Source organism: Xenia sp. Carnegie-2017, unplaced genomic scaffold, assembly GCF_021976095.1.
Source record: "Xenia sp. Carnegie-2017 unplaced genomic scaffold, XeniaSp_v1 HiC_scaffold_3, whole genome shotgun sequence".
Lineage (NCBI taxonomy): Eukaryota > Metazoa > Cnidaria > Anthozoa > Malacalcyonacea > Xeniidae > Xenia > Xenia sp. Carnegie-2017.
The window spans coordinates 2,540,535-2,557,204 of record NW_025813493.1 but is presented as its reverse complement, the minus strand read 5'-3'; the positions used below and the strand labels follow the sequence as shown (position 1 = coordinate 2,557,204).

At 33.2% G+C, this 16,670-nt stretch overlaps 2 protein-coding genes across 2 annotated transcripts; both read left to right on the top strand.

The window, feature by feature from the left end:
* Positions 1–2,173: 2,173 nt before the first annotated feature.
* LOC124454892 (52 kDa repressor of the inhibitor of the protein kinase-like) lies at positions 2,174–3,173 on the top strand. The gene is made up of 2 exons (XM_047005644.1): positions 2,174–2,477; positions 2,683–3,173. The coding sequence occupies exons 1-2, from the start codon at positions 2,270–2,272 to the stop codon at positions 3,171–3,173; spliced, it is 699 nt and encodes a 232-aa protein (XP_046861600.1). The 5' UTR covers positions 2,174–2,269.
* Positions 3,174–7,652: 4,479 nt separating this feature from the next.
* Positions 7,653–11,129, top strand: LOC124454891 (fibroleukin-like). The gene is made up of 3 exons (XM_047005643.1): positions 7,653–8,155; positions 8,280–8,660; positions 11,068–11,129. The coding sequence occupies exons 1-3, from the start codon at positions 7,792–7,794 to the stop codon at positions 11,127–11,129; spliced, it is 807 nt and encodes a 268-aa protein (XP_046861599.1). The 5' UTR covers positions 7,653–7,791.
* The last annotated feature ends 5,541 nt before the right edge of the window (positions 11,130–16,670 follow it).

Below are 16,670 nucleotides of genomic sequence, written 5' to 3'. Positions count from 1 at the left end.
GACCAAATATTCTCATTGTCCAGGCTACTGTTCAAATGATAAACTTCAAATTATCATGCAAAGTATATTGTTTCAAAAGGTTCAATGATTTTGCGCCACTCGTTATTTTTTAACAAACAGTCTTTATATATCAATGTCAACCTTGTTTTTATTGTTAGAGACGCGGACTAATGTTTATAAGAATTTTTTATTTCCATGTTGTTCAACGGCTTCCATGCACAATCTGTCACATCCATTTGGTCTTTCATAATAGCACAAGCATTTCTTGTTACAACCATAATTTAACATTTACGACATTGACTACGAAGTGTCAAACAAAGAATGTTGACTTGCGTATATAAAGTTGAATGAGAGCGACAGGAAACAAAAACTTTAAAATTTATTGCACCATGCTCGGTCAAAATTCAGCTTTTACAGTACTTTCCACAAACTACATAGATTCTTTAGAAATCAAAACATCTGTCAACGTTACTCTTATCTTTAACTTATTATTAAAGAATGGCGCAGGGGCGGATCTAGGGGTAGGCACCATAGGCAAGTGCCTATGGTGAAATTACCAAAATATACTTCGACTTAGATTCGATACGAATTTATCGAATTATGAAACTATGAATAGCACTTTATCGCAATCAAATCATCTGACTTTTGTTTAGAAATGTTGTGCAATTAAATGACGTAATTTTGATATGAATCGTAGTCCAGATGCGTATGATTATCTATAAAGCTCCGTGTCGTTAGGCAAAGCAGCCATTTTGCCTAAGTCAAGAAGGCGATCTAGCCATTTGATTGGTTGTTAGCAATTTGCCTAAACAAGATGAATTTGCCTAACTTGACATCGTGTATAGGTATTCTGATTGGGCAATTTTTTGCAACCGTATGCTTTCATTGGTCAATTTTTTTTTGCCTAACTTGAGCAATTCCAACCAATCATTGCTGTTGATAAGCATAGTTGAGCTAGGCAAATTAGGCAATTGAAAATTAACATACACTCGTATTGTTTCTGAACAGCCTCTGTGCTCAGTTTACGGTTTTGTGATATTTTATGTCTTCATTGTGTTGTGGTAATTTATACGAGACTGCTCAGTCTGCGTTGGCCAAAAACGATTTAAAATGCCTTAATGAGCTTTATTCTCGTTTATTGGTCGACGTTCGACCTATGTTTACTAACGAGCAGCTGTTAGATAGAATTTATGACCCCGACCATACTCTGAGTCGAAATTTTGGAGTTGAAATATATGTGCCAAAGCACGCTCATGACGGAAAGACTTGTACTGCAATAAGGTAAATATATTATAATTATATATATCGTATTGTAGTATTTATATATACGTGTAAAATGGTTAAATCTCAATTTCGCTAGGCTATATCTTTGTCTACAGTCAGCAATTCATTCATACAATGCAATCAATCTACCAAACAAAATATTAATTTCTTTTCTTGAATATGTTTTAAGATCTGAAGCTTCTGGCAATTGCCTCTACAGTTCAGCTTCCCTAGTTCTGGTAGGTAACAATGCATTGGTCCCTACTTTGCGAATTTTAACATCGCTTGAGCTATTTATTCATGCTGCTTTTATGCTCAACACCCATGCTTTTTGTCTGTTATAAGTGAGCACAGTGATTACTTTGCCCAAAGCTTAAACAATCTTTTGCCTTTGTCAGTGTCTAAAGAATGTTTAGACACTGGATATACAACAGATGAACTGGTAAAACAGGAGGCTATTTTAAATTGTAATGACTAGAAATGGTCATCTTTTCTTTGTATTTTGGGCCTATCTTCTGTTTTAGGTAAAAAATTCATACTTTTATCCTTATTCTGGTGAAAGTAGATATAAATTGTTATTTAATCGTATTGTTCAGCCCCGGTTATTAAGCCAAAGAGGTTTGGATGCTATTAATATTTTGTTTTGTCATGAAGGATCTGTACAACCAGGTGAGACTTTTCAGTCTAATCATTTTGTGCCTCTCATTTTCCATGCCCACAGGTTGAAGCGAAAATTGTCTAATTCCTGTACACAGTCTAATTCTAGCAGCTCAACAACAGAGAAACGAAAATTTGTCAAAATTTTTCCAAATATTGCACCAAAACAGTTGACATTTCAAATTTTTACTTCAACTAATAGGCCTGCTGCCCAACCAACTTTTAAAAGGATGCCCAATGAGAGTTTTCTTCTGCTGCAGCTCTTGCTCAGACATTAAATAAAGCCAATAGTCTTTTGCTTCACACATCATCCCAGGAACTATTGCCTGGTATTCCAACTTCTGGTGATATGCAACCTGCTGTTTTAACCCATAATTTTGATGTTTCCTTGTATAGGGAGAAAGTTAAGGGTATGGATAATTCTGAAATATGTCATTTGATAAAAAATGTATATAAACCAGATAAAAAGTATCATTTTCCTAAATCTAATGGCAGATCATTTAGGCATGATTGGCTAGACCAGCATGAATGGCTTTGCTATTCACCTTCACAAAATGGTGCGTATTGTCTATCGTGTGTGTTGTTTGGCAATAGATTCCCAGGCAAGGCCAGTAAAGTAAAAAAGTTGTTTACTGAACCTCTTCAAGATTGGAAGAATGCTAAATGCTCTTTCACTCAACATGCTGGAAAAAGTAAAGGAGGGAAGTCGGTTTGCATGCATCCACATCACCAATTTTGATGCTTTGCGTTCCCAAATATCAGGTACTCTGCAGCCTATCGAGATGATCATGGATGCTGGTATCAAGAAAGAAATAGAACAGAATAGGGAAATACTATCTCCAATTATTGATTCTGTCATTTTTTGTGGACGTCTAGGTTTACCTCTTCGTGGGCATCGTGATGATTCCAAGTATCACCCTACTGTTGGTTGTTATTCATCTGGAGGGGTTGGTAATTTCATTGAAACACTCAATTATGGAGTTAGGAGAGGGGATAAAGTTTTAGAAAATCATTTAAAGAATTGTGGTAAGAATAGAAGTTATATTTCTAAAACAAGTCAAAATAAAATCATTAAATGTTGTGGCCAGGTAATCAGTAATCAGATTATTTCTGATATCAAAAAAAGTAAGTTTTTTTCTGTTATTGCTGATGAAGCATCTGATTCTTCACATAAAGAACAAATGTCTCTTGTTTTGCGCTTTGTTGATACCGATATGAATATCAGGGAAGAATTCATTTCATTTCTTTTGTAAGTGGGGACTAAGTGGTGCTCAACTTGCCAAGCTACTTTTAGAGGCTCTAAAGGAACTGACTTTATCAATAGATGATTGTAGGGGGCAAGGTTATGATGGGGCTGGTTCAGTTGCTGGTTGCACTAATGGTCTAGCAGCTCAAATTTTAAAGCTTAACCCAAAGGCTCTTTATACACACTGCTATAGTCATAGGTTAAACTTATCCATTTGCGATTCTTTGAGTATACGTGTTGTCAATGATATGTTGAAACATGTTAACAATGCCACTAATTTTATTAAAATTTCCCAAACTCGCAATATTCCCTTTGAAAAACATATACGTAATTCAGAAACAAACTCGAAAAAGACTAGATTAACAGACGTTTGCAAAACTAGATGGGTAGAACGTATCGAAGGTTTAGATACATTCCAAGAGCTTTTGTACCTGTATACACCACCCTTAACGATATGTCTGAAAATCTAGATGGTGAGTTCAAACCGTCGCTTCAGTCTGATGCCTCATCTTTGTTTCAACTTATTGACAGGTTTGATTTCGTCGTTGCTTTAGTTATCACGAGAAATATTCTTGATTCAACTCTTCCAGTAACACAGTTATTACAGGGTAAGAGTATCGATATAATGGATGGTATTCATTTAATTTCAACTTTGAAAACTGAGGTGGTGAACATGAGGAATTCCTCTGATTTTTATCATGACACCTGGTATGACGAAGCGCTTGAACTGGCAGCAAAGTTGGCATTGAAGAATGGAAACCAAGAACAGTGCGCAAACAAACGACCAGGAAAATATTCCCCACACAACCATTTCTGAGTATTATAAACGTGCAATTACTCTTCCTCTACTAGATCATTTGCAATCTTCTTTAGAATCACGATTCGACCTTGAGAGTGTGAATGTCTATAAAGGCCTTAGCATTGTACCGACGAAAATGATGTCCATGACAAGAGATGGGGTGGATTGGAAAGAGCCATTCAAAACTGTGGCTAACTTTTATTATGATGATTTGCCAAATCCTTTGGCCTTAGATGCTGAACTTAGGTTGTGGTACACTTATTGGGAGACCCACTGCGGCCTCCTTCCTGATAACATTGCCCAGACTTTAAAATCTGTTCATTTCGCCGGATTTGAAAACATTAAAATTTTACTACGTATTTTAGGAACGCTCCCATTACCTCTTGTGAATGTGAACGATCTATTTCTTCCCTTAGGACACTTAAAACTATCAGCGAAGTACCATGGTTGGGGAACGCTTAAATGGTTTGGCCTTGATGCAAATTCATCAGGAAATTGTACCAGATATTGGTGAGGTTATTAATACTTTTGCTGTTGGAAATACAAGGCTAAAATTTGCATGAATTTATTCATATCCTAGTTTTTTATTTTGTTGAAATGTCCATATGTTAACCATTTATTGTGCGTTGTACACAATAGTAACGTCAATAGAATTTGCATCAAACTAATAGCTCGCCCGATAAAGGTTTTTTTCCCTATATACATTCCAATCTTAAAACTGCTGAGTACGTGTATGGTACTCGGCCGTTGTCGACATAAATTTACTTTCACAAAAATTGTTAAGCATAAATAGAATAATTTTTCCTTACACCAAATTTTAGTCTTCACAAAGACTCTTTATACAAAGCTCTATTTTGACTATTACATTACATTTACATTCTGCTCATTTGTTGGCAAATGAGAGTGCACATTTTAGGTGGGGGGTAAAGGGTTGGAATTGACTGGGATGGTGTAAGAAACTGAGCAATCTTACATCCATGAAATGTCCCACATAGTCACCCATTTCTAACCAAACTCCTTTTGCTATTTGCTAAAGGTGTGAAAGGCGAGTTTCTGGCGCCTTCAAAAACCAGAGTGCTCATTTTTAGGTGGGGGGTAAAGGGTTGGAATTGACTGGGATGGTGTGAAAAATTGAGCAATATCACATCCATGAAATATCCCATATAGTCACCCATTTCTAACCAAACTCCTTTTCAAAGGTGTGTAGGCGAACTTCTGGCGCCATAACCAGTCTGCTTAATCGGCTCACAGGGCTGTCCATGCCGGATCACGATTTTTTGTTTTGCGTTAAAGTGTTCCTAGGCATGCTGATGAGCCCTGATATGGGGCGAAACAGTCTTGTGTGCATTCAATATTCTGAATAGTGAAAATCAACGACCTTGTGATATGTAAGTATAAATATACAATGTTTTTATGTATTTATACGATTGAGATCTACAAGATTCTGCATAGCTGAATGATTAGACTGTTTGATTTAAACAATTTATCGAAAGCATAAATAGTGTAGTATGTTTTGCAAAGTATGACGTCATAGGTTTAGCACTGAATGACGTCATAATGTTTTGCCTATGGTATCCAAAATCCTAGATCCGCCCCTGGAATGGCGCTTCATGCTTCGTCATCAACTATTGATGCTTGGTTAGTGCTTATCGCCAACATTCTCAAATTCCCATTCCCAATTGACTGGTAACCTTCTTGATCTTCATTAGCCGACTATTCAGGCTAAAAACTGAAATGGCTAACCGTTATAAGGTTGTCGAAACGTCAGTTAACATCAACAACAACAGTCCTTCTCAGGACTCTACTAATCTGGACGATCTACATCCACAAACATGTAACGATACTTTCGGGTTCAAACCATTTAATTTATTACGAATGATGTTTTTTGGATTGCCTTCCATGTCTCTTTCAAAACTATCGAGAAAAAAAAATTGTATGTGTTTTTTTATTGTTTAAGTGCCATGCTGTGTAACATGACCATTGAACATAACTTTAAATTTGTAAACAGCAAGCTCAAATTTTTTTGTTGATTTGACGTAAAAAGTAATTTCCTCTGACGTATACGGCGCTCCACGCTGCTGAGTCTCCAATCAGTTCAACAATTTCATTTAAATAGCTACGTGTTTCTTCAAAAAGAAAGTAGCTGATGTAAAATTTTCAAATTATGGCGACCTTTGCATACTAATACAGTTTTGATAGTAACATTGTTATAAGGTGGATTTGTCCTTTAACGGACATTATTTCCTAGTATTGACCGAATTAAAAGAGGAAATTCCTCGTCGTTAACCAACCAAAAAAGGAACTTTTTATTTTTATTGATCTAAGTAGTATTGAATGAATCAAAAGAAGTTCTTGTTTGGTGACATGACACAGCTAAATTACAAGATTGAACTCATTCTCTTCACTCAGAGGTTAATATAGAATAATAAAAATATAGAAACATTAAGCATATTACTTCTTTGAAAGAGTTATATAAGAAAGAGTTATATGAAAGAGTTATGTAAAAATCTTAATTATTCAAGTGCCTCGTATTTTATTAAGTTTCCTAGTTATTTCTTTACGTCAAGAACATCCAGCCAAATGATGAAACTAGAATTGTAAAAGGACACTGTTAAATGCTTTTTAATTGCATCAATTTTTAATGAACAGTCTTTATATCAATGCAAGCTTTGTTTTGGATGTCGCTCCCTTATAGGTTGACGTCATGAAGAGCATTTAATTAGAAATTTTAGAAAGATCTCGGTTCTTTTTTAGCGAAACACAACACTCACTGTAATGCCTTGTGCTTTTATTATAACTCTTTCTTATTTTTAAATTGTTTTTTTAAAACTCTATAACATCGCGAGCAATCTATCAATAAAGTACAACGTATTTAACAGCTACATTTGGTTTGTTACCAAAATATCACAATAAGTCTTTATTCATTAATTTTATGTTAATTAGCTAGTTTTGTTGTTTTACGATAAATAAAGGCCTGTTTATTAAAGAGTAAATGTTATGTTGAAAATCCTTCAAAACTACCGATTTTAAAGCTTTGAGTCACTTTTGTAAACTTCTTCTAAGTTGAGTGAATTCGACTTTAAAATTAAAACAATCTCCAGTTTGTGGCTATGTGTGCAAACTGTTCAACATATTTAAACTATTTAAAGCAGTTCAATTACATCCTGAAACAAATTAGTCTGTATAAATTCGTAAAGGCTTCTTTATCCTCACAATTTATTGATGCTGGACACACACACATATATAAAGAGCCTCGATCTTCATCTCAACCTAAAGTGTTTACTTGTAAGACATTTGAGACAAGACAAGATGGTGAGCTTTATTTGTGCGTTGGTGGCGATTACCTGCATCGTTGTTAATATTCAAGGGTAAGCTATGGTTTCGGGTAAAGAACTTGGAAATGTTTAATGCGCTTTATTGAACGCGAAAAAGACTGTGTTAGAAACACTTCTATGGCGTATTTCTTTTTAAATTTGAATAACATTTAGTACAAATTGTCGAGTTGTAGTTAATATTCTATGCTGGGGCAGTATACAAACATGATTAACTAAAGATTTTTCAAATCAGCTCAAGCCAAGTTTTTCTTGTTTAAATTGTGTTTTGGAGGAGTAAGACTTTTATATGCATTACACCTTTTTAGTACGTTGTTAGCTCTGTCATTTATGTACTTGATATAAGTCTGCCTCAATTCCTTGTTTATAGTGTGAAATATTTCATCTGAAAACTTTTCCATGACTCACTTTACTGTTCATACTTTTGCAGAGTGAGATCAACAAACAAAAAGGAAGATTATTTAAAAGATTTCTACTCAACATTCAGCCATGACATGAAACGCACCATAAAATCTGATAAAAACAATGCAACTTTGAAATCACAAATTGCAATAATAGACGGACAAATAAAAAAACTTCAAACATATCACAAGAATCTTCAAACCCAGCACAAACATCTGCAAATCTTTAAGTTAAGTCTTCAACACAAAATCAATAGGACAGAAGTACAAACATATACACTAGTGAAATTACAACAAAAAATTAAGAAAGTTGAATTGAAAATGATTGATCTTTCGTCACAAATGAAAAAACTTGATGCCCAAAGGGCAACATTACAAACGGAGTTAAAAAGTCTTGAAAAACAATTGAAAACACTTTACATGGTAAATGAAGAACTTACAAATATTTCGGAAAAAGGTAAGAATGATTTTAAAAAAAGAAAAGACACTTATAGATTCGAGTAATGAGTAATATTTGTTCAATAAAAACAATATCTTTCATTTTATTTCTCTGTGTTAGTTAATATTTTTATAACCATCAGGAAAAGACTGCGCAGATCTTTACAGAAAAAGTGTAAGACACAGTGGAATATACGAAGTAGATCCTGATGGTAAAGGAAACTTTAAGGTCTTCTGTGACATGACGTCATCAGGTGGTGGTTGGACTGTAATTCAAAGACAAATAAAAAATGGAAATACAGACTTTTATCTGGGTTGGGCGGAGTATAAACGTGGCTTTGGTAATCTTAAATCCGAATTCTGGCTTGGATTGGACAAGATACATCGACTAACATCTGCAAGGAAAAATAAACTTCGAATTGATCTTGTAAACACGTCAGGCACTAAAAAATACGCTGAATATGACGATTTTGTTGTAAGGGATGAAAATTATAAGTATCAATTAAGTATTGGAAAATACACAGGTAAGAAAATATTGAAGAAAATGAGTGTTTGTGATAGCAAATTGCGTTGACAGATTGTACCTTAGGGCCAGTTCATTTGAGACGGGCCAGCCCGCTTATGCCAGGATAGGTAGCTTTGCCGAGATCTTGCCTCGTATATTATTTTACAATTTTCTTGAAATTGCGTTCATATGAAGAGCGGGCCAGCCCAGCTTGGCGAGATACGCTTGAAGGAAGCTAGGTTCTAACGGGCTCATATAACTGCATCAATTGGGCCAGCCCGGCTAAACAGGGCTGGAAGAGATGAGATGGCGCATTCCCTTGTCTTGTTTGGTTATTTAAATATGACAAAAACTTCAAAACAATAATGTGCAATTGAAAATAAATTTGAAAATTTCATGTTATACCACTACAATAATCGGTGGAACTCACTGGTAGCAATCAGATTGTTGAATGTCTGAGTCTAAACACAATTTAATTTTCCCACAAAATACAATGTTTGTTGGCAGAAATTAAATACAACATTTCAGCCTGGCCAGCCCGCCTCATATGAATGCGAATACAAATTGGCCCTGCAAGCCAGCTAGTCCAGCTTTAAGTGGTTTTAACGTTTTTAAAATACAAATAACCAGAAAACTATAGAACCATTTCTACTTTTCAGGAACTGCTGCGGATCAATTATCCTATCACAATAACATGAAGTTTTCAACCAAAGATTCAGATAATGATAAAGATAGTAGAAATTGCGCTACTTCCTTCAAAGGTGCTTGGTGGTATAAAAGTTGTTATGGTTCCAACCTAAATGGTAAAAATATGTATTGGTCTAGTTTTAACGTGAAAACAAGTGAAATGAAAATTAAACCATGATGACTTTTCATAAATAACTGCAGTTTTTTTAGTTTTACCTTGCTGTAAGCTGCCTTCTTTAAAGTGGGCTGCCTTCTTTAAAGATTATTTTGTAATTATTATACTTTATTCTTCATGGCATGACTTACACATTCATATAGCACGTTGTGTTTTTCAAAAACAAATCATAAAAGCAAAGGATTGATATCTGCTTCCTCTTAAATTAAAAATTTGCAAAGATGATCGTCATGAAATTAATTGTACTTGCTTTATTGGCTTCTTTGTACCGTTAATATTACCGTTAAAATTAACACAAAACTTCATCCTTATGTTAGAGAGATAAAAAACGCTCGTTTTTCCTCACGTCACATCCAAAATTTTATTTCATGCTTTTTCAATTTTATTCCTTTATGGGCAGTGGCTTAGCCAGCCCTCAATTTATTCATAACACGTAATTTTTTATCATCAGCATCATTCGTTTTATTAAAAATTCATAGTATTATGAACAATAAATTATTTACATAGCAAGAAGAAACTTGCGGGTTTGCTACGCCACTGATCATGTGTTAGTTTCATGATGTACGTATATTTTTCATTATTTCCTTATGTGTAAAATTAAACACTATTCCTATTAATCCTATCATGTAATTTAATGCAATGTAATTTTTTAATTAGATTATTTATTCAGCTTGTTGTATCTAAGACTGTTGAAGATGTCTTATGTGCTTTGACAAAGAAATGTCTTCAATGAAAAAACTTTCATGCTACAAATTTATTTAAAAAATGCACGCTTTAAAATATATAATTATTGGGCTTACCTCTTAATGATGGCCCATTATATTTTAATAGAAGATAAAAGAATGGAATATGCCTTATTTTGCTTAGTATATCTTACAACTTAGCGCATGTTAGCTACCCATAAAACACTGAGCATGACAATTAAGGCTTCCTTTGTGCAAAGGAAAACGATTTTTCTTGTTGAGTCAACACAATAAACAAGTGTTTCTCAAAATACATGAAAAGTCGATGTTTCTTTAAAGAACTACAAAAAACTTTCTTACTGTTATTAAAAAAATCATGAAAAATAGCAAAAATATACCACCTAATGTGGAAAAGATTATTTAAAGGCATTTGACTTCACCGCAGCCTTTAATGTAAAAAATATTGGGACAAATTCGTTTCGTTGACAACAAGCCAGATAGGGTACAGATACCAGTGCTTAGACCATCCATGACAAATAATCTACATTATAAAGCATTGATTTAATACCATTTGATTTGGATATGGGTTAGGACGAAATATCTTAAATGCAACCTATAAATAGTTACTCACTTCCAAGACATAGAGATATGTGGTCAATTAAGGTAAACCTCAGATTGTCTGTCAAAAATTGTCCATTTTACTTCAAAGGAGATCCAATCAACAAAAAAGTTACATTAAATTTGTAAAATTCATAAAATAATCTTAATGTATATAAGATGCTGTTTTTTTCCTCATTTTGTGTAAAAATTTCACGTTATTTACTAATCATAAACCTTTATTGAAAGTACTCTCATTCAGTTGTGCTATGTCATACCTTTAGTTCAAGAACAAGACTACAGTGTTTGTGTAATTATCTATTTAACCATTGAAAGATTTAATTAAAAACTGCAGAGGGATGTAATAACAAATGCAAATCCTTTTTCCCACCTATCTCTTAAAGATGTTAGATAATTTAAACTAGGCTCGTAAATTAGAGTAGAATATGATTAACGGAACAGTACGATCAAAATGTTTTGTAGATATTAAAAGACTAGCTTCATCAATTACTTTGAGCAGAATAGCAATGTTCAGAGAAGCAGTTTTTGTTCAAACCTCTTTTATTTGAAATGTTGAGTCTATAGTAAAATTTTCCTCTAGCCATTGTTGATGTATAACTGCCACTTATTAATTTGGATTTTTCGACAATATTTTTTCCATTCATGCCCTGAATTGCTGTCTGCAAGTCTGTGAAAATTTGCACAACAGTTTTTTTATAAATAATTAGATTATAGGTGGTATTTGTGTTACGTCATGGCCGTTATGTTGGTTATCAAATACAAAAGAATATTTTATTCATACTGTTGTGGGCACCAGCCATCGTGGGCAAGCTACATTGTTTGAGAATTCCCTGGAGGTGGGCTTAACCCTAGCATTTTTAACTATATAGTCTATACAAAAAGCAAGGCTGCCATAGCGATGGTTTTTAGTATTCAACTTTATTAAAAATTCATATTTTTTGCTCGGTAATATCATGGTAGCTTTGCTTCCATGCACTTGGATTTAGTTCAAGCTGACTGAGTTTTGTTCTTTTGTATAGTCGTCCACATTTGACAGTGAAATGAAAGGCTAACATAGAAAGATATTGATTGAAATGTAAGGCCATCTAAACTCTTCACCGTAGGATGAGGAAGATAAACTCAAGTTGCTTGAGTATCTTTTTCTGCATGTACGGGGCTTCAAATGCGTAACTGTTTCTGTGAGGCAAAAACCTGGCTTCTTCTAGTGATCGAGAGGGCAGAAGTCTATATGACATTGAGTCAGTAGTCATGAGGCTGAATGTAGCTAACGAGCAGTTTGACAAGATTATGGAGTTTATGAAAATTTTTGTCCTTGAACTCGGGAATATGTTTATACATCTAACGTGAGTGATAAATGAATGTTTACTAAATATAGGTTTTATGTGTGATCTCTAAGAAAAACAATCATTATGATTTTACGTACGAGATGCATCCAAATACAGCCCATCAATACCAAGCATATAGAGCTGTTTCTAAATAATTGTAGCTAGCAAAGTCTTGTAGTTATGGTAAATAAATCTTGCAAATTACTAAAAGAAAACCAACTCAGTCAGTAAATTTGCTTTGGCAAGCCATTTAAGAACATGTCTATTTTAAAACATGTCTATTTGGTCGTAACTAAAGTATAAAGCATATCTTGAAGCCTAACTCACTAATTAAATTGTGATATGTTAGATAATCTTGTCTGGCTTGAATACGTAAGCCTGCCTATCCCAATATGTAATTAAAGCTTCAACTAAATATGTCAATTTTCATCGTCAATTTACACATTACATGTTTGAAGAAGGACCATGCACTCCCATGTCTTTATGTTTGCTATTTCTGGCTGAATTCCCAACTTATGTAAACACAACTAAGAATGCTACTTACCTTTTTTGAATTTGATACCATTGTCAGAACAAGTGTTCAATTAAGGTACGTTGGAAACGTCAAAATGAAATGTTGCTGACCACCACACGTCTGCACCTATAAAAAAAACAAAACCATATATAATGCTGTTTACTCTGTTTACGTTTTTCTATGCGTAAAAACGAAAGACTAAGTTGTTATTTTTCATATTAAAACCTTTTTCTGCAGTTTTTTTAGTTAAGTAGGTTGTAGATAGACTTTGTGTAAATGCTATACGCCACTGATTAAGTCCCTTAAGTGATATTTGCTCTTTCCTTGCGCAAGTTCCAAAATTTTTCAAGTTTTGGAATCCTTTTCTTGAATTCGGGTATTATCGTCGTGTGTAGAATCTACTTCGTCTCTTCTGCTTCTCCTTCTTTTTATTTATGTCAAAGATAAAACAAATCCACTTGACTTTATGAGCAGTATATTTAGCTTATTTAAACTATATTACTATATATTTAGCTTTTGTTCAGTTTGAAGATCATGGAATGGATTTAAAAGAATTTCTAGAATTTCTGTTTCGACAAAGCAAAACATGCATGAAATTAGTATCATCACAATAATATATAATAATCATTAATTTGTCGGAAATGAAATGAATACAAATCAATAGTCAGTGGTCATATTAAACTTCAGATCTTGAACTTTCTTTATTATTGTAATCAAATTATTGATCAATTGAAGGCTGCATCAAAGCACTGTTTATGGCAATGGAATAAAGACTTATACTTCTTAATAATTGAGGAAAGATATATATGCTTCTGAAGTTTGCTATTTTTGACTTCAGTCTATGGGGGCTCCTTTATTGTTTCATTATCTCTGCTGTATTGTTCAAAACTTGTTTTAAATATTATGACTGTATTTTTGAAAAACACTCTTATTATACCTTTTCGAAAAAAATAGCATCTCCCAAATTTTTAACATGGACCTGTATGTAAACAAGCTCAAACCGATATGTTTGCAACAGCAAAAATATTTGAGTGATGGTAGAATGATAAAGCAATCACACATCTATTATTTTGGATCTTGATAATTGATCATACAAGGTCATGAACCTATAAGAAAAAGGAATTTATTTTCTTTGAAAATGCGTTTGCCTTTTTTAGTGATATATTGCTTCAGCTGTCGTTTGTTCTGTGCACTTTCACCTACGTCTTACTTTGAAATTGATGTTTTTTTTAAAAGAAATTATCATTAAACTTGTGCATTAAAATAACATTAATAATAAAAATAGCACTTTCTTGTACCCCAAAAGCTTTAATTTGCATTCACTTGACAATAAAAATACTTTTCGGGCATTATTGCAAATATTATGGCTGTAGATATCGTAATTAAAAACCCATTATGGCAGGACTTTAGCGAAAATTGATATAAGCTCACAAAACAAAACAGGACATCTTTAAAAGTTACTTTATTTTAAATGATTTTGAAAAGTTTTTAAGTTTTTGATTAATACAGACCTGGTGAATTTAGCAATCATTTATTAACCACGATATGTGAAACGAAGACATATTTGAGTACTTAATGATTAATAACTTAGTAGTTTTAACTTAATAAGTTCTCTATCACATAGGATATAATTAGTGCGAACAATGTTTTAAGATAATGTTCACCAATACATCAATTTATCAATTATCATGAAGAAAGAAAAAATTTTACAAGCTTACGCCTCCTGGATTTAAAGAAAAATCAGCTCTTATGGCCTTACAGCTAGATTCCCTAAAATATCCCAAAGTGCTTTATTATGCAATCTAAGAACAGTTTACATGCAGCTGTGCATGTACAAAATATAATTTATTCTTCATGATGGTGGTTATATAAATGTTCTCAATTTTCCTGTCTGTTGTTTTTCGTTAACATGAGAATGACAACCTAGCCATTTTGATTTCTTACTAAAGTAGCACACTAGTGTACATTTTAATCTCAAAGAAACAAATTGTACATGTCATATTTAACGCTTGACTTATATTCTAGCAATCTAGTAACAAAAACATTGTGGTTAGAATGACTATAAACAAGGCTATGGTAATCTTATTTCTGAATTCTTGCTTGGATTGTATGAAATACGCTAACATCAGCAAGGCAAAATAAACTTTGCGGTGACCTGGGAGACTGGTCAGAAAACAAAAAACATGTTGAATATAATAACTGTTACATGTTTGTAAATGTAGATTGTCCAGGTTGGCATAGTCCTGAGAAGGACTGTTTTTGTTGTTGTTGACTGACGTTTCGACAACCTTAGCGGTAGTCATCTTCAGAGTTCAATGAGGAGTAAACGTCAGGTTAGCCGTATTTTTTAGCTGGTTCTTACCTCATTGTATTGTGTGTACAGGAAAAGTGTGGGTGTTAATTGTGTATTGTCATTGTGAATTAATGTGAAGTGTAATGTTTTTAGTTGATCGTTTGTTTGTATTGTGAATAAGTCGTTTGTAAGGTGCCGGTAATTGCTGTTATCTGTTCAGGGGGGTTTGTTCAAAGTTGGTATACCAACTTTCTAATGTAAGCCGTTGTCTATAGTCAGTACTGTAAGTAATGCATTTTGCCGAGTCCCAGTCAATGTTGTGCTTTGTGATTCGGTGATGTTCGGCAATGTAATTAGTTCTGTCTTGTTTCTTTGTACCTCGTTTGTGTTCAGTAAGTCTTATGTTTAAGTTCCTGCCAGTTTCCCCGTTTCACAAGTTCGAGACTGGACTAATGTTAAGGACTGTGAGTGAAAACAATATAGCAAATGATTTTAAAATGATTGGATGTCATTGTTTAATTCACGCTTTATCATTTCGTCTCAATTTAAATTAATTTTCGATATTATAGCTAGTGGACAAGAAAATGAACGAAGGAAGATGACAGGTGTCTTTAAACATTTTGAATAATAAAAAATAGCAAAAAAATGTATGCAACACAACTGCAATTTCACGAAAAGAAAAATGCGATTGCTCTTTTTTAATGTTTTTCGTGAAATGATAAACCTAATCATTAAAAAATTATAATTCTTTATGTTGAAGGATTTTCCCCAGCTATAGGAGTCTCTTTATTGTTCTTTCATAATCGCTGTGAAGTATAAAAACCTTTTTATCACCTTATGAATTAGCTATATGCATGCATTTTTTAGACTCTCTTTTTAATGAAATTTTATTCTTTGAAACATTCTTTTAAACATATAGGTTCTATGTATTTTAATACTATAGAACTTCAAGAGTGAGATATTTTTTTTCTTTAAAAATGCTTTTATCTTTTTTAGTGATATATTACTTAACGCTTCATCTGTTGTTTGCTCTGAGCACTATCATATACGTCTTACATTGACGTATATGTTTTTGTAAAAGAGCTTATCATTAAGCTTATCAAAACAGCACGCCATTGTCCGGTAAAAGCTTTTTAATTTCAGTCCAATTTGAAATAAAAACATTTTCCGGACATTAACACCATCATCATATAGCTAGATATCGCGTAAAAAACCTCTTATATATGGTACGTACTTAGCCCAAAATTAATTTTAAACGAAAAAAACAAAACAGGAGAAGTCTGTACAACTGTTCAGTAATTTGAAAATGAGGTTTTTGCAAAGATTTTAAACTAGAAACGTTTGTAATTAATACAGACCTAGTGTTTTATTTATTATTAACAATAATTTGGGAAAGGAAGACATATTTGGGTACTTAATGATAAAAAAGCTAAGTTTTAACTAACTCATCTATATATATTTTGTCACATAGGTAAAATTAATGTGTAGATTCTTTAAGATAATGTTCACCAATACACCAATTTATCAATTATCTTCAAGAAAGAAATATTTCTACAAGCCTACCCCTCATAGAATTAAAGAAAAATCGGCATTTATGCCCTTATAGCTCTATTGCCTAAAAAAATCCAAAGGGCTTTATTATGCAATCTTAGTAAAGCATACATGCAGCTGTGCATGCACAAAATATAATTTATTCTTCATGATGGTGGTTATATAAATGTTGTCAAAAAAGTT